We start from the raw sequence: 19,113 nt of genomic DNA, 5'->3' as shown, positions 1-19,113 counted from the left end.
TTAGAAAGAAGCTCTTTAAACTATAGCCTATAAATACACTTTATTCTTCTACTTGAGTGAGAATTCTCAGTTGCCTCTGTTTTTACTCTCTATTTAGTTTTTGAGGTTATTTCTATTAGGGTAAAGTGATGTACTTTAGTGTTGGTCAATACCAGTGGGGAGAGACCTAGGACAGAATGTATTTTAGCTCAAAGGAGAAAATAGCACAGGAAGATATGTGTTTCAGGTGGTCTTTCAATTATTTTTTATCTTTCAATTATCCAAACTTCTATTTATCCAGATAAACCCACTGGAATGAAAGTGTCTGGGTAATTTATAGTTTTCTTATGGCTAATAAATGTGCTTCTGTTGAAAGGAATATTATAAGGAAACATAATATGCCATAGATTGGAAAATTACTGAGAAAGAACAAGAAGATAGTCTTAGAGACAGTCAATGTTCTCTCAGGGACTACTGTAAAAACAATGACTCTGGAGAGAAGATCATACCAAGGATAATTTGGGAGTAAAATCTTTTTATTTCTTAGTTGCTGTTGTAAATCACTGAACAGTTTGTTTCTTGAAGTCACATTGTTAACACAGAGCAAAGAAAGATCTTTTAAGTGTAATATGAGTTTTGTGTAAAAAAGTCCTTTACACCTCACATGTTAGATAACACTTTTTTAGAGTAAAGCCTATGAAACTGTAGCTTTCAGCTCTCCATTCTTCCCATAAAAATGCTGTTGTCCTCATGCTCCAAATAGCAGAATTGCACACAATGATGCCTTCCCATTATCAAGGGTGAAATTTTATAAAGGAGCTGGAAAGGCCAATTATTGCGTAACAAGGGGAGCAAACTGGTCATAGTCAGTTGCAAAGATATGGGTAAGATGAACAAATATGTGAGGAGTTTATAAAAAGGAGGTTAATTGGATCTTGAAATAAATGGTGAGATGCTGGAATTGTATATAGGAATTTAGAGTCTTCCCCGTAATGAGAAAAGAAGAGATGGACATTAAAGTTCCACACATCTGGTGATATGAAGGTTTAAAGGGGCCATGAAAAAGGATAATAACAGTAAAGTCTGGAATATAGAAAAGCATAGGATTTAAGAGAGATTGTGGAAAGAAAATGGCTTATTAATGCAAAATAATAGAGAGATTGACTTCTAGCTATAAAACCTGATAGTGAATTCCTTAGGATAATAACTGAACCTGAGCATTCAGTTATGCCTCCTGCCTTCTATTTGAATTGAGGAGAAAAAAATAGGAATATATTTTTAATGGTTTCAAGTATTTCAATAACAAAAGAACATGCATATGCCAAAAATATTGTATGTTTTCTAATGTCTTATTTATGTTACAACTATTATAGATTTAATGAGAAAAATAAAACCAAAGCCAAACACCTCCTGTAGAGAAGTTCCCTGCTGTATGGAGAACTCACAGTTTGCACAGGAATGAAGTGGAACTCTAACAATGCATAATAATTTCAAATATATTTTTAAGAGAAAGTTATAGGACATGAATTTTCCCTTATTCTTTCAGGCTTAACTTTAAATTTTTTTTATATGCCAAATAAAAGGCATGCTTCTCATTTGTACCAGTTTTCCAAAAGCTGGTTTTTATGAATTTTTTCAAAAACTTTGTCATATATAGAATCAGTTAAAAATGTAAGTGTGAAAAAAATATAAAGTTCTCATTTAACTGATAATTTTGGAAAAAAGCAATCAAATCCATTGTCATCAGAATGTTCTAATCCCTTTCTGTGTCATAGGAATAGCTTCTATAAAAAAGTCACACAGACATAATTTTTCAAGTTTTTGGTCATTACCAATAGTCACCGTCAGTAATTAGCTTTCTATCACCAAGTAATTTCTGGTTGGGTAATTAAGTGCCATCTTTGTACACTCACTGGGGTAGCCAAGAGTCTCTGCTGGGACAAGCTTCCTGCAGTGAGTTCATGTGGTGTCATCCTCCAAAGCCTGTCCAGTGGCCATACACCACTGTCGAATCCCAGCAGGCACTGAAGCACTATGGTAGACTTCATATTTTTAAATGTTACGGATTACTTCTGCTTTAGTCCTCACAAAATAACAGCATGATTTCTGTTGGCAACTGTGAGGTTTCTGCACTGCTGTCTTTTGCATCTTTGGGGTATTCTTCTACAAATAAACGGATAAGGTTTTTCTGCTGTAAGCATGCTAGAAATTGAGCAAAAAAGAAAGAAATATATTTTTCATAGAAAGGCAGAAAATGGAATACATTTTGGAGTTTTGGGAATTACTCTTTGAGAAGGTTTCAAATCACATGGAAAACATCCAGAGGAGACAAGTAAGAATGATTAGAAATCAGGAAAACATGGGTTTCACAGCATAAATTAATTTATTGGGAAGAGAAGATTGAGGGGAGGGGACATGATAACAGTCCTCAGGTGCTGGGAAAAGTCTCATAAAGAAGGAAGAGAATGCACTCTTCTCCCCAAACCACACCTTTCCTCCATTGCAATCCGTGGTAGATACATGAAAGAGAAATAGGCTTAGTGGGTTTATGAAAGCCAGAGGTTGGCCTTAATAAGGTTTTAATAGTTCTGAAGATGGTGAAACACTGGTGCAGTTTATCTGGGTTTTGCATGGCATCTCTCTCACTGGAGGTCTTAAGACAAAAACTAGAAAACTGTGGTCAGGATTGACCATCTGACCTTGTTCTGGGGCAGCAAGATAAAGTAGATGATACTGTGACATCCTCCCAGGTCTCCTGTTGTATGATTTGACTTCAGGTGAATGTTGTTGCTGACTTGTAATGTTTTAGAAAGAGGTTGGTATTTCATGTCACAACTTCCCTAAAACAGGTAATTAGGCATGAACCTTTACTTTCATTTTGATAAAGCAGTCCTGCCTAGTACTTATTATTGCTTATTATTTATTAAGGAAGAGATTAAAATAATGAATTCAGAACCTTCAAGAAAGGGCAAGGATAAAGTGGTCCAAATAGAAATATCAGCATCTCAGTATTTTTAAGACTGCTTGATAATCATCTAAATGTTTGGGCAAGGAAATAATCTTGTCCTTAGTCTTGACTTCATTTATTCTCACAGAATAGCTTCTCATTGCTGTCACTTTTTTCTCCAACTCTCAGTTTTTAAGCACAAAACATTCATCTGTGAAACATCTTACATCTACTAATGCTTCCACTCCACCAAGATTTAATCTTTCATTGCTATCAACAGATGTGTATGCTTTCCTCCATGCTTATACTTTCCTGTCAGCACAAAGGTTTTTGCTTTCAGGTGGTGAACTGAAACCAAGAATTGATTCTTGTCTTAAGCAGACTGGAAAATATTAGGAAAAATCAAATCCACAAACAAACAAGCAAAACCAAAACATTTTAACCAGGTTCACTTCTTCAGTATAGTTTACTGCAGGACCATAAAATGTATGTGTCAAAGTCTGTGCAGGAATCTGAGTGAGCATGTTCATGTCTGTCAAAGTTGGGAGCAGCCTTTTGAAAGGACAGTGCAAGACCTAAAACTGGGTATCATGTCCGAACTACGAGTTCTCCTCTGCCCTTCCATCACATGTTTAGCACTGTGGCTGCTTAATAGAGTAGCAAAAGGAAATCCTTCTTGGCTTTTGCACAACTGCAGGGTCAACACAAGTGAGAGATGTCTCTTCCTTCTCTGAATCAATATTCATCTGTGTAGAAATACAGAAAGGTAAAAATTTTGTTCTTAGCTGAACTTTTGCAAACTCAAAGTGAGCTTTTTTCTTCCTCAGTTGGCTAATGAAACAGCTAGGAGAAAAACATCTTTTTCCTGGTACTCTACACAGTCTTCAAATTCACAGTGAAGAAATATGGATTCCTACCATGCAACTTTCTCAGATTGTTATTCCCCACAGTTCATTTAAGATGCTAAAGTTGTTGTTTAAATAAAAACTTTAGAGAAGATCTTGGACAGGACTCTCTATGCAATGCTTTCGTTAAAAAACAAACAAAACAAAACAGAACCAAAAACCAAACAAACACCCTGACTGTTGCATTTTTGAGAGATATACTTAAGCCATTTTGACCTGAATTTGTTTCCTTCACGAAAGGAAATCTCAATGCTGGTGCATAATTTATGATCTTGGCATCCAGCCAAAACATATGTACAAACTGAAATCAGTTTTGCATCTGTTTAACTTTGTGCACATGAGTAGTCTAATTGGATTTAATCTGATGAAATGACACATGTGAGATTAAGTATCTGCACAACAAGGATTTCAGTCAGTAGGTTTCTTTAGGGCAGCAGCTTCTATGCTTTATGTGGTGCCTTGCACATGAAATGGCTTTTTGATTATCTCAAAGCCTTCTGCATGCTATATAGCTGTAGTGACGGGTGAAACAAAGAACTACAGAAGAACAAGTCTTGCAGCATAGGTCAGATCTTCTACTGCATAGCACTGTGCAAAAATAACAATTAATTGATTGTAACTTTCTTATTAAAAAAATGTCTTCTGAGACTCTCTTTAGGTTTAAGGGAAATCACTCTTTCATTTGTTACAGTCTACCAGGCTGCAGCTGTTGGCCTTCTGGAAGCCATTGGCCAGGCTAAGCACTTTTGCTGACATATGTTAGACACTCTGATAAAACACAGCCATCACCTCCTTTAGAATGGAACCTGAACTCTTGTGACTGGGCAGCAATGTAGATAGCATCTTCACAAGACAAGCTATCGATGTATCAAGAATTGGAGTTTTGTTTTTGATGCTCTTGCAACCCTTATCTTCCCATGCCATCCTGCATCTGCTATCTTGAACCCTGGCTAATTTCTTGCCCCAGAAGGGGTGGTGCTGAGCTTGCTACTCGTTGAAGCTGTTTGTATCCCGAGGTCAGCTCTTCTGGTTTGTTTTCTTGTTTTCTCACTCTTCCTACATCTGCTATAAGGGTCTAGGGAACAAAGAGTAATCTAGAGAGTGAAGAGACTCAGGGAAGGGGATGAGAGAGACTGCAAGTTCTGATATTAGGAGCATTAGGGATTAAAAACTGGAACTCCAGGGGATTGGCACTGTGAGAATATAGTCTGGGAGGGTATATAAAAAAGGAAGGCTTGGAATATGAGTGCTGTTAAGGCAAGGCAAATGACTCTAAAACTGGTGGTGTACAGAGGACCACAGATGGAAATGAAAACAGAAAAAGGGAGAAAAAGAAACTAAAGTAAGAATATAAGGGAAAAAATGTACCTTATAAATAATGGTTTTGTTTGTCTTTCCCTTCTACCTCACTGTCCAGATTCATTCTGTGGCTGGCAAAATACCCTGAAATAAAGACAATTTTATGAAGCTCAGAATGTGGTTCAAGGCATGCCATTTGAAATGTATTTTTATTTGAAGAATTATGCTTCTGACTTTTGGTGACATTAAGGGAGGAGGCATCTAAAAAAAGTGTGTGTGTGTGAAATTCGTCATGTAGCACCTGATTCAGACTACAGAATGCTTTGAAGCAAGAGAGGAAAATAGTGAAATATTACAGCATTAAGATATAGAAGTAAAATTTTGCTCTGATCGACCTAAATGTGAATCTGATGACTCTGGTGGAGATACTCTCTGATACTTTTGTGTGGCTGGGGAAAAGCTTTGATCTTTAAGTTTTATGTTGTTGAAGGCTTTCTGTTACTGATGCCTTTTTATGGTCTGCAGTTTGAAGTGTATGCAGTGGGAACAGTCAGCTGAGGACTTGATATTGCAAGGGAAAATTCACGGTATTAACTTCTGGCAATTGGAAACTTTTTGGTCTGACAAGCAGATGCACTTTATTGAGATGGTCATCTGTTTTATCCAACAAAATGAATTTTTGCTCAGGGGGAAGTTCTGAATGCTGATTTTCAAAGAGGAAATGGTTTTACTACATGATTCTCAGAGAGCATCATGTAGAAGAACACATCTCTAATTCATTCTGGGGCTTTGCAAGTGAAACTAGAACATAATCATGTCCTTATTTTGAATAAATGTTTGCATTTCTTGATAATATTTAATATTCATTGGATGAATACCAGTGTTTCCTACTTGAATTCTCTTTGCCTTGAAATGTTTAAATTTTAATTCTTTAGAGTTTTGTTCAAATCAGCTATCGGTTATTTACATCTTGATTAATACAAAAATGTTACTGTTTATAAGAAACTTCTGTAGGTAGTACTTACACAAGGCTGTATGGCAAAGATTTCTTGTTGACTGTAATCATCAAGCGTAATTGATTTTTTAATAGATTTACTGAATTTGCAGTTGGTCACATTTTTTTAAAGCACTGAAATTAATATAATTGTGCATTGTTTGCTCTTGGAAAGATTAGGAACACTTTATGTTGAACAAAGTATAAAAAGAATTCATGGAATTCTTGAAATATTTACTGAATATTTTTGATAAGTACAACCTTATTTTTGCTGACAATTTTTACAAGCATAGTCTTTTTTTTTTTTTTTCAGTCCCCTGCACATAGCTATTCAAGCTATGACTCTGGCAAGAATGAGAGTGTAGGCAGAGGTGCTGAAGATCTGTCTCTGAATCGAGGAGATGAGGATGAGGATGACCATGATGAGCAAGAAGATCCTGAGAAGGTTAATGAATCAGATGGGGTAGAAGCAGAGCGACTGAAAGCTTTTAACGTAAGCCCTCTTGCACTCACCTTGTTTACTTCTCTTCCTTTTGCATTGTTGTTTTTGGGTAAGTTTGACAATATTAAAGGCACATTAATTTGCAGGATTTATTTCAATTATTATTTTAATGCACATTAAACTCTTGCCAACACATGACAGATTTGCTGTGTTTCATTTAGAATTTTGAGGCAGAGTGCCATCTTTACCAGTGAGGAAAACAAAGCTTTGTTCTGTATGTGTGCATGTGTGATCATGTGTTTGGCCGTGTGGATGTGCATGTTCACCCATTGAATGGAAAGAGGCTGTAGCTAGTTTTGTCAGGAGACCCTTCTCTATTGCTTTCTCAATGTATAAAATTATGCATGGAAACACAAGCAATTGTTCAAACAAAGAAAAATATGTGAGTCAGTTCAATAAAATGATTAGCAATCACAGCTTATTGTTAACAATGAAACTTAAGTAGTGCCTATTTTCACGGTCTGTTCTGGTTTATCTCACAAGTTCTGTATCCTATAGACTTTTCTTTTCTTGTCTATTTTTTTAAACCCAACCCACCCCCACCCCAAATAACCCTTTAAAGAACTGTTTGCTTTATATTTCTGGCTTCCCTTTACAAAGCTCTTCAGTGGATAGGAAAAAAAAATGTCTTCCTATTAGTAATCAAGCCAGGAAGCTAGGAAGAGAAGAGAGCTGCCCTCCAAACCCATCTCCTCTGTCTCCCTCTTGCCAACAGATGTTTGTCAGGCTGTTTGTAGATGAAAACTTGGACCGAATGGTCCCAATCTCTAAGCAGCCCAAAGAAAAGATCCAGGCTATCATTGACTCATGCAGGCGACAATTCCCTGAGTATCAAGAGCGTGCCAGAAAACGCATACGTACTTACCTCAAGTCCTGCAGGCGGATGAAAAGAAGTGGTTTTGAGATGGTGAGTTTTGACTTAAAACCCAGCCCTAGTTTCCATCAAAACCCCATATGTAAATCCATGGCACTATTTTGTTTTCATCTTAGTGTCTTTATTTTTTGTTTGGTTGTTTTTTTTTTTTAGTTTTTTTTTGGTAATACCAGGTCAGAGATTTCTTTTTCCCTCCTTCATTCTTCCTGAATTTATTCCCCTTGATTTAAAAGTGCTACAAGACAGTAGAGTTCACAAAATGAACTAACAGGGACCTGTAGGAAAAGAAGAACAAAGCAAGGCATAAGCAGGGAGACTGAACTATGGACTATATAGTGACTTATTTCTTACTTTAAGTTACAGTTACAGATTTTTGCCCAGAAAAGTCTTGCTGTAAGACAGATTTTTCTCTAAAATGCCTCTGGCAGCTGGATTTCAGTGAGCTCTGTAAAATTGACCCTCAAGAAAATGCCCAGTGTAGTAACATCATAGTGGCAATGGCATTGACTTTCGGTATTTTCTTGTACACCTTAGCCAATTACTTATCAGTGAAAGTTACTCCTTTGAAATCTTTCAGTTGATATATAGGTGTGCAAAACATGTTTAATGGTTCTAAACCAAACATGTTTGGTCAAACTTAAAATTTAAGCATCCCAACAGTTTAGTAGTTGTAATAGAACCAAAACTCATGAAAATTATCATGGTATACAACTGGCAGTGCTTTCAGACATTGTTATTTTAATATTACTCAGTAGCACGAAAATGGGTAAATAAAGTCTTCTCACTAATTGGCAGCATCATTATCTCTAGAAAACATTTATGTTTCCAAAATGGAGGAAAGTCAGAAGAAACTAGATAACTACACGCGTTGTATTTAATGTCTTAGCTACCTCTCTGGCTTTAAGATGACAACAAAAACACCTCATTGTTACAAGTAGATATCATTTAGTAATTAAACATACCATTTTTTTTAATGAATCATCTGCAAACCCATTGATTACTCTAGAAATTATTGGAGATGATTGCATTTTACTGTTTTTCTCTTTCTCTCTGTCTTTCTCTTTCCTGCAGTTTTTGCAGAATATTTATGAGTACCATTTGTTGTTTAAGATAGTAGCTGACAGTTTAAAGAACAAAATATGAGGCTTATTTGTAGGGTAAGACCACTATTTAACACCCAAAGGCAAGACAGAAACTAAATTTTTCTGTATGTTTATGATTGTAATCAATAGCAAGGTTTTATTATTTGAAATATTTGGCTAACACTGTTTCTGAACAATGGAAGCTCAAATGAAGAAAGACAGGTAGAATAAAGGACATCTGTACAGCCAGAAGTGCCAAAGATTGACTGGCAGTGTACATGGCAGATTGTTGAGCCCTAACAAAACAAAACAAACAAATGAACAAACAAAAAAACCCAAAAAACCAACAAAAGAGGACAAATAAAAAACAAATATTTCCTACAATATACTAAGTAGCATTAAATTGCATCTACTTGCTGACAACAATTCATCAACATCAAGCTCAGGTTTCATGAAGCAAAGTATTTTATTTTGCTGTACTTTCAATTGAAAATACAAAATTAGCCAATGCTATCAAGTCTACTCACTGTTCCAGTTTATGGCCTTATTACTATAATTTTTTCATGCTGATGAGCAGTTATGTAAACTGGTCATTTTTGTAGTCTGAAAGAATTGTGTGACTGTTTTGCAATATGAACAAGGAGGTACAGTCTGATCCATAAGAGCTGGGTTGGCTTGACTTCAGTGCACATTTGCAAATGTTACTTTCATATGAATAAAGGTTGCAGGCTCAAATTTTTTCCTGGAAGGGGAAAAGGAACAGAGATTATCAGGAATATGATCCAAATAGGTAATCTTTATAGTTCAGAAATATTTCCCGATTTTATAATGTTTCATGACATTTTATGATGGGCTTTATTTCCTTTTAAACAAACAAATCACCATCTAAGACATTGACTTTTTGCCCATGAATGGAAGTGACAAAGCACTGGACCTCATGCCAAAGACTGCAGCCCTCTTGGGCCTGAAGGGATATGTGTCCTGTGTCCCTGTTTGCAGGTAGGAATACAAACCGAAGACTATCCAAAGTCTCTGGATGAGCTCTCATCAACTTCCTAAGGGAATAAGTAGCATTTTATGCATATGTCTTGAATAATTCTGAAATTTAATATGTATCCCTTTGGGTTTTTAAATTATTTTTTTGATTTCTAAGTTACTGTATCATCATCTCTTGATTATAGGCATTTTTTAAAATGCCTTTTTCAAGGCATTTGACTACTTGATTGTTTTAATGGTAAGGATATCCATACCATTTTGGTACTGAAGAAGAAACACCTTTTCTGGATAATAACATTTGTTCAAAACAATAATGAAGGGACACGATGGTGTTGTTTTGAATAAGGGGCTACCATTAAATATAGAAGACCAGAATAATGATCTGCTCAGCAGTGGTACCAGTACCACTGGTATATCAAATAGGATGCCAGACAATAACCTCCACAGATGTCTTTTCCTATGCACATCTTAAATACAGTTTTTTTATTTTGTTCAGGTTCAAAAATGCTACATTTTGACCATCTAGTTGCATGAGAAAAAGAGAATATTCTCTTTTATGGCATATGACAATTCAGACTGTGTGTGTGTAACTGTGCAGTTATCTACAGCATCATACTGTAAAGTGAAGCGAAAATGTAAACATAATGTTAAATTAGTGTAAAACTGCATGAAAAAGATGAAAAAGCAAGCCTGGAGCCTGATTCTGTCAGTTATTTGCTGCCTGTAATCCCAATGACAGTTCTTGCTGCATAACAGGCCAGTTCTAGCCTTCAGGCAATAAAAAAGGCTCAGTCTCTTGAGTGTTCATAATGTTAATTAACATGATTCTTAGTATTATTATGTTTAAGAGATTACTTATAGTTATTCTGCTTCTCCTTGTGACAGATAGCTGTCTGTGGACTCCGAGGCAGCTTGCCTAGCTTCTTGTTACAAATATGCCTTTGAGAAACTCCTTTTCTATGCTGGAAATGCTCTGCTCATTTGACTGTGCAGCTTGTAGGTGTGCAGTTTTCATTTTGACACAAGTATATACCTCAATAAGGCACTCAGTTTTTCTCTTGAATCGCAAGATTGTTTTTCTCCTCCCATTGTCTCTTGCTAATGGACTGTTGAGAATGTTCTCTTACTAAATTCTATGATCTTCCTCAGAATCTTTCACTGGGAGGGAAGTCTGTCAAATACCGAAATCACTGGCTTTTGGATGGGATTTTGATGTTGTGATTCTGCCTGCACTGTGCTGTATTGCTTTGAGAACTTAAACGTTTTTGATATTCTTAAAGAAATTATTTCTTTTTCTCTTCATTAGCCCAAAAACAAAGAAAAAAAAAATCCTAATTTTCAAAGACTGATATCAGCAAGAATTCCTGTATATATGTTGGGTGTTTTGTGACCTCTACAGGGTGTGCAAGAGGAATTTTCTCCCTGTGATAGTCTGATGGCCTGTTTCACTGTTTTTCAAATCCTTTGTTTAGACTTGTCCCAGCCTGTGTGAAAAAGAACTGCCAATTAAAAAGGATTAGTAGATAGACGCTGGAGAGATGTGGTATGCATTTATTTAGTTATAGTCCAGAAAATCTTTATGTCTAGAAATAATCAAATGAGGCTCAATTGTCTTAATAGTTACATTTTCTTACTACTCCCTGCTTCCTCCCATATTCACGATCTCCTATGATCAGTCTCACTGCATTCAATTTGAAGTTGCATCTTACAGTATCTTTTTCACAGATGTGCCATTTTTTCTGTGAGCATCCCAATGCAAGAGCAAGATTTTCTTGTTCACTGAGATCCTTTCTTTATTTTTAAGAAAAAGGAAACCCTCCTTCTAAATACTACTGTAATAGAAAACTATAGTATCAAAGAGAAAAGTATTCTGTGTTGGAGAGAAAAGGCTGGTCATAAATGCTTTTCATTGTTCAAAGACAAGTTTGTATGTGTGGGAGAAGAGTCACACTGTGCCCAAAGACAGTTCCTGATTCAGGTCCCAGTGTTTCATCCCAACTCCTTCTGTCCTATCTCCAGCCTCAAGAACAAATAGCTAAGCTTTGTATCTTCCACTGCTGCTGTCACTTGGTTGTGTCAGTTGGCTGAGGGAGGTGTTTTAGCAATTTGCTACTGTGCTCATGTTAATCAAGGTGTTTTCAGTGTGTCTAGTGGCTTGTCACGTGTTTGTACTGAGATTGAGCAACATCGATGGAGACTGGTTTCCAGAAGGGGGATGTTTTCTGAAATCTGCCTCATTAAGATTACTTGGAGTAGGTGTTTAGGTTCTGCTTTTACATCTTAGAAAGAGAAATCATTCAATATTTACTGAATTTAGTGCTGAAAAGTCCAGCTGCCCTTGCAGTCACTTGGGTTTTCAATCCTCCAGGCTTTTATGTCTGGAAAGGTCATAAGTATTTTCAGGAAAATGAGGAACTGTGGATTCAGGGATGCATATCTAATTGATTAACAAGCTGGGAAGCATGAAGAAAATTATCACAAGAACAGTTACATGAAGATCTACAAACACTAATAGAGTTGTTGCTTTGTATTATACCCCAAATTCTGTCAGTTGGGAACTTCCCTTTCTAAGCATCTCACCCTTTTTTGGTAGTGGTTAACTTATATAAGTCTGATGGGCAACTTGGTTGAAATAGGCCAAAACTATTCTCTGATAAAATTTGACTTTTACTATTAGATCTCATATAGTCTCAAAAAAATATTATAGGATCAGTTTTTCAAAGTCTCTTAGACATGATGTACTTTTTTTTCACCACAGAACAGTTAAGTAAATACTCATGTGATTTTTAAGAACTTCCTCCTAAATCTTCCTCAAATAACTTTTGCTTTTTAATGACTTTTCAAAGTTTAGGCAATTTTGGAAAAGTGAGCAGTGGAAGAAGTAACACTTCTTTCATTTACCCTTCCAAAATGTGAAAAAGTTAGCTTTAAAAAAGGTACAGTATTTGGAAAATTAATTAAAACTAAAAATTAAAAATACCTACCAACCTGACAGGACTTAGTCTTCTACATCCTGTGGAAGAAGAAAATATAGGAATGCAATTTTGACATTTCTTACAATTTTTTGTTGACTTTAGAATAAAAGTAATCCCCTCTGAAATAGCAATAAGCTCTGATGTAGAAAAAAAATTCCCCTTTTTATTGAAAAAAAACCTCAAAGAATAGGTTAAAACAATGTTCACTCTGTTAACCTGTAAGTTTGAAATCAGAAAAAAAAATAGTAAATATTTCAGTGGTTTTTGATACTGTGATTCTGACTTAGATTGAGAGCTCTTGCTGCAATGTTAGTTGATTAACTGGCCTATGCCAATGGTTTAAGGATAGGAATCCAATTTAGTTTATTATTTTAGGGAAACAGTAAATAATGTTAAATCTTACTTAGTTTTCCCAAGTCCTCTGGAGGTTTGCTAGTAAAATGCTATCAGTGTTCAGTACAATCCTCCAATCCTCACCTGACTCTGAAGGAGTTTGGTCAGCAGGATGATTCCTGGAGTTCTCTGTCACTACAAAATACTAGATAAATCTTGGATAGAGATATTTGTGCCTAGGTTTGCTAGAGAAATTAGGTGACTTTGGCTTCTTCAGCAGTCAGTGAAGCACTTGGATGAACCAGCCTGGAGAGGTTCATCCCAGCTGTCTCAAGAGTCAACAATGAAACAAAAAAGAAGCCTGGCTGACTACTTTTTACAAAATACTTCATTTTTATGTAAATAAAGTCAGATGGATATTCTTGCTGCTGTTCACATAAGTAATTTAAAATTTCCACTAGCCCTGCTGAAATTGCTCACATAGGCAGAGCCAGATGTGGGCATAGCAGCAGCAACAGCAGCATGGTGGTTGATTGGAAAGAGTCATCTGCTAAACTTTTAGACAGGAATGTTAAGATATACTTGGATTTATTTAGGTGCCATCATAATCAAGGTGCAGTGTTTCAATTCAATAAATTTCAAAGATGAAAACTTTAAAAAGTGATTTGAACATCACTAGATGTTTCAAAAAGCCTCTACTGCCATTGAAGAAAACATTTCTAGTTATTTCATTGAATCCTCTAGTAGGTGTGACAATTGGGTATTTATCAGAAAACAGTGACACCAAAGCAAAATATATCGAACCCAACTGAAATGCAGGGCTACAGGCATTAAAATGCCAGTCCAGTTGTTCATATTCCACTATTCTGTACTAACAAATCATAGAATTACAAAATGTTTTGGGTTGGAAGTGACTTTACCATTCATCGAGTTCCAACCCCTCTTCCAGGGGCAGGGCCACCTGGTCATTAGAGGAGGTTGCTCAAAGCCTCACCCAACATGGCCTTGAACAGTTCCAGGAATGGAGCAACCACAGATTTTATAAGCAATCCAATCCAGTGCCTCATCACCCTCACAGTAAGGAATTTCTTCCTAATATCTAATCTAAATCTACCTTCTTCCAGTTTGTGACAAGTATAAAAATACATCTAATATAGTGCAGTACTGTACTACATTTGGTCTTGAAATTTAAAAATACTCTGTAGAAGGGTTTCTGAGTCCTTTGCTATTGTGCTGTGCAGGACAGTTCTGTTATACATTTCACTGCATTGTTCTGATTAAAACCTCTTATTTGAAGATCATGTCTTCCCTGTCTTGTAATCTATTTTGCATGTTTTCTATGAAAAAATGCTATTTAGATATTGCACTGTTACGAATATGTTGGGCATTTTAGGACACAGTGTTCGATAGTAATAATTTCTTATGAAAGAGTTGTGTCATATTTGCAGTATTTAATTTTGGAAGTTAATTGGTCTTGCAATTCCTGAGGAAAAACCTGACATTCAGGAGAGCACTAGGGAGTATCTAATTTTTGGGAGCCCAATATGCAAAGAAGTGCTTAGTGGTACCTTTGGAAAAATTCAGTTACTGTCAGTGAGGCACTGACATTCATCTTCAGTTTTGGATGCCAAATCACTTTGGAAAATTTTTAACCATTTTTTTTTTCAAGTTTGAGTAATAGTTAAAACATTTTCTCATTCTCACATTTATATTAATCTCCTAAGTAGCAAGCAATAGAAGTAGTGGAAAGGGCCTCAACTTGTACCAGGGAAGATTTAGATTGGCTACTAGGAAAAATTCTTTCATTTGAAGGTGAAGTATTGAAATAGTCTGTCCAGGGAAGTGATGGAGTTGCTGTCCCTTGAGGTGTTTAAAAGAAGTGTGAATGCAGCACCTGGGGACATGGTAGAATTGGGAATGTTCTTTTAATGGTTGGACTCAATGATCTTACAGGTCTTTTCTAACCTAAATGATTCTGTGATTCTGTGATTTATATTAGAGGTGATATTATTATATTGTGTCTATGAACAAAATAGCTTGCATGGTTATGTGTTTCCATACTGAAAGATGTAATTTTCATTGTTAATTTGCCTAAACTAGAAGGTAGTATTTATGCATATGTCAGCTTATGGTGTTTGGCATTTCAGCAGGTGTACATGTGTGCCCATTATCTGATTAAACAGATAGCTGTATTTTTTCAGAACTGAGCCAGACTGATGTAACATGTGAAAGTATGTAGACCAAACTTTTGTATGACAGCTTTGGCTTTTCTTTATACTGGATCTCAAAAATATGCCAAGGTGACATGATCTCTAACAAGAGACAATGATCTCTAACCACAGGTGGACAGCATGCACAGTAAATTGCAAAATTATTTTTAGTGAATATACTGCTCCTAGTGGCTTAGACTGAGATACAATCAGTTATCTAGTATATCAATAATTGGTAAATTTATGCCAAAAATTGACATAAGAAATTAAAATATACAAGTTCTTTTTATATTTTGTGTAGAAATACAGGAATTGTGTGACTATGCCAGAAAAGGTATTTGGTGCAATAATATCACACTTTAAACAGCAGATTTCATGATGCTGCATACAGTTTTTATAGTGAAAATGCATATTTTACAGTATATTGAACATGCTAGTCTCTCCTTTCTTAAAGAGTCAGAGATTATACCAAGAGAGCTAATTTCTAGATGAACTGGGTCAAAGATTTCTGATTTCAAATACTTAAAATCAGCAATCTTGCAGGACTACTCTGTAACTCCAGAAAGGCTTGTTGTAAGATGCTTTGAGTGTTGATATCCAGACCTAAGGAGCATCAAAGTCATGAAAGGGTCTTCATTAGGTTTTACATACTTTAAGGCAAAATCACACTTATTAGACTAGAAAGAAGTATTGATTAATTTGATTTTCCATTAGGCAACTTGCAAAAGCATATCTGTCAATGATTTATAAACTCTTCAGAAAGAGAAAAATGGATGAGTGTATAAAAAGTTCAAATCAATTTGAACAAAAAAATTATTTCTCATAAAAGCATGCAAAAGTGCATATCCAATAAGGTGTTTAAGTGTGCATGTTGCTTTGTTGTCCCTGTTGTCATCTACAGGCTCTGTGGTGGTCTCACAATAGTTTCAAATACGCGAGGACTGAAGGTGGTTGGTCATCTCCCATGGGTTACTGAGGGAATTCCAACCACTTCCTAAATCTCAGTCACCTCAGAAATTGTTATAAACAAAGGTACCTGTGTGCACATGCAATCTAGCAGGTTTTCCTTACATCATTTATCAGAATGCTCTTCACCTACATGGTGTTAGAGGCTGGATGTTAGTTGAGTGTCAGCTGAGAAGATGTAAAAAGCCCAAAACGGATGTGTGTTCAAAATGTGACTCCTGCTTTAGTGCAGTCACAAGCAGTGTCATATTTCCAAGTAAATACAAAGCAATTCTTTATACTGCTTTTGTGTGATGGATGTACAGTCTTCTCAGAAGGTCTGTATTACACTGTTCACCATATTCCTTCTAAGTTTTATTCATCTCTTCACCTGAGAGTTACTATAAAATTTTCACATACCTTTTCTATCTGTCTTTGCCTCAAAATGTCAAAAATGTTATCCTGCCTTGTGATTTGCTACTTCTGGTAGATTAATTTATGGGATTTCTTATTTTCTTTTGTTTTACACACGGGTAGTTCCAGTATAGTTATTTCCTGCTTTGCATCACTGTGAAGTGAGAGAAATACCAGACTGGGGCTGTGAAGGTTATGCCTCAAACAACACTAAGCACATTCCAAACCAGCTAAAGCTGGTTGGGAATTTTTTGGTAATGCCTATTTTTTTTTTTCCCTTAAGAAATGTTATTTTTTCAAGGGTTTTCTATTTTGACATGAAATGAAAACTGGTTGTCTGCTAGTTCAGTGGGCAGGTTGTGCATTCATGGATTGTGAGGGCAGCCTTGGACAAAGTTCTGCTTGGCTCCCACATTTCCTGCTGTAGTTCCAAACATGTAGGAACCAGCGCTCAGCTCTCAGCTCTGCAGAGGGCAGCCTGGGAACCTGCAAAATTTCCCTTTGCCTGAGATCTGCAGGCTTCCTTCCTTCCACCATTGAATGATACCACCTTTTTGTGTTTTCCAAGGCCTTTGAATCTCACCCTCGGCTTGGGAATTGAGGGATGTTCAGAACCCAACAGCGATGTTTGAGCTTCTTACAGAATTGGTTTTACAGCTGTAGTTATGAGAGAGATCATGAATAATCAGAAGTAGAGAGGAAAAGGAAGCTGAGTTAAGCTGAGCTTAGAAGATGGAGATATTAATTTAGTTATTTTTAAAACATTTTTTTGAAGTGGTTATTTCAAAGTAATTTTTCCTCTTAGGTGAGGCTTTTCAAAATTGATCTTTCTGAGACTTTACAGATATGGAATTTTGCAAAGGAGAAAAATCTCCTTTTTAACAGCTCTGCTCCTAGTGACAGAGGACTGTGTTCATCTTCTCAGTTAATGCCATACTAGAGTTCTGTTGATGGAGCCTGAACCCTGAGCAGATGATTTTTCTCCTGTGCTTTGTTACAGTACTTTACTCCCCAGGTGACTGGGCCATGTATTCATCACATTTTCCCTAAGGTTCACTGTAGGTAGTTCTTGACATGAACATATCAACAGCCAGCTGCAGTGATGATTGAGAGAAATTATGGGTTAACACATATTTCAGGAGGAAGATACTCCAGTACCCAGAGATTTCCTCTTTTTTGCAGGTGTTAACTTGAGTTTGATATTTCAATAGTGAGCACATGACCACTCTACTCCTTTTCAAAGATAACGGCTTGATTTTTATAGTAACACTTCAATAAACTTATTCTCTCCCATAAATAAATAAACTGGGAGAACTGGTGTTCAATTTACTTTTTGGTCAGAACAATTAGGTTTTTTGGCTCACATATCACCTTCTAAAAATCCACTGATGTGTAGGTATAGTTACAGGTTTAGCTAAAGACTTGGGCTGGAGGAATTATTCAGGTGTTTGCTCACCATTTTTCATAAATACCATTGTGTGATCACTGTTACAGGACCACAGTGAGACTTCCATGCAGCCAACAGAGTCAGTGCATCTTGAAGATACATAAACCAGTGTCATGTACAGTGGTACAGCAAATATAGAGAGGGATCTAGTGGGATTCAGTAACAAATTCAGAGTAACATCACCATTCCAGGGAGGCAGTTTATTAAATATAATGCTTTTTCAATGAAACCCTTCTGTAAATACTTTTTCTCTGAAGCTCTGAGTAGGGCATCTGTTTATGCTGCATGTAATGTTAATTTCTGTCAGGGAACCGGGGGTTACATCAGTGTCCCTCATCCCTTAGATTGAATTATTTTCAAACTGGAAACAAGTTCAATGCTTTGTTCTTTCAAATCAGTCCAAGTATAATTTATTGCAGTATTGCAGCCTCTGGTTTGCCTTTCTTGCAGTGCTGCTGTGCCCATGCCAGAGAGCTTGTTCTCATGTAAGTGGGGAGAAATAAGCCTATTGCACTAGTGAGGAAGACCCATAAATCCCTGTCTATTTCTGAAAGCTAGTTCATCTTCTCATCCTAGAAAGAATTTGGTCATATCCTTTAGAGATAGTAGAGTGTCACAGTAAAAATTGGCATTCTGCGGAGCATATCCAAAGTCAATAAATGGACTTTAATTTTTAGAGGTAAAAATCTAATACTGATAATGGCTGGTTCCTCATTTTCTGAAATATTATGAAAACCATAAAATCAGTTGAGCCTATACAATTAACCTGTTTTAAGGCTGCTGTCTAGGAACTGAATGGAAATAACTTCAAAATTTTCATCCAACATTAATTGACATTTCACATCAGGTTCATATCCATGTTTTTGGGAGTAAGAAAGTAAAACTCTTCTGAAACAAAACCAAACCAAACCAAACCAAACCAACAAAACAAAAATCCCCAAAAACCAAAAACCAACCAACCAACCAACAAAAAAAACCCAACAAGCAAAAAACCACACCCAAACTCCCTCATGCATGGCCATAGCCTCAGTAGGTAAAAATTTACATAGTAAATGTGAGTTCACTGAAGATTTGAAAATTTGTGGAAAATCAGAACTGGGCTCAGTAAATTGCAGTGTCTGTAATGGGCTTATATGTGTACCAATATTTTTGTTATTATCCCCACTTTGTTTATTTTCTTGGTAATTCTGGTATGTCTTTGTATATTAATG

The 19,113-nt window shown here is 36.2% G+C and overlaps 1 protein-coding gene across 7 annotated transcripts in view; it reads left to right on the top strand.

Annotated features, from left to right (window-relative positions):
* The window catches only part of NOL4 (nucleolar protein 4), a 188,126-nt gene that overhangs the window by 133,038 nt on the left and 35,975 nt on the right, over positions 1-19,113 (top strand). For 6 of the 7 annotated variants that reach the window (XM_030266146.4, XM_012572082.5, XM_072924606.1 and 3 more), the window contains 2 exons: positions 6,438-6,617; positions 7,342-7,533. In XM_030266146.4, the coding sequence (XP_030122006.3) occupies positions 6,438-6,617; positions 7,342-7,533 (372 nt within the window). The remainder of the gene's footprint in view (positions 1-6,437; positions 6,618-7,341; positions 7,534-19,113) is intronic. The other variant, XM_012572084.5, reaches the window with a different exon arrangement.

Source organism: Taeniopygia guttata, chromosome 2, assembly GCF_048771995.1.
Source record: "Taeniopygia guttata chromosome 2, bTaeGut7.mat, whole genome shotgun sequence".
In the NCBI taxonomy this organism is placed as follows: domain Eukaryota; kingdom Metazoa; phylum Chordata; class Aves; order Passeriformes; family Estrildidae; genus Taeniopygia; species Taeniopygia guttata.
Note: the sequence above shows the minus strand (reverse complement) of the source record. Positions and strands in the feature narration are given on the sequence as shown.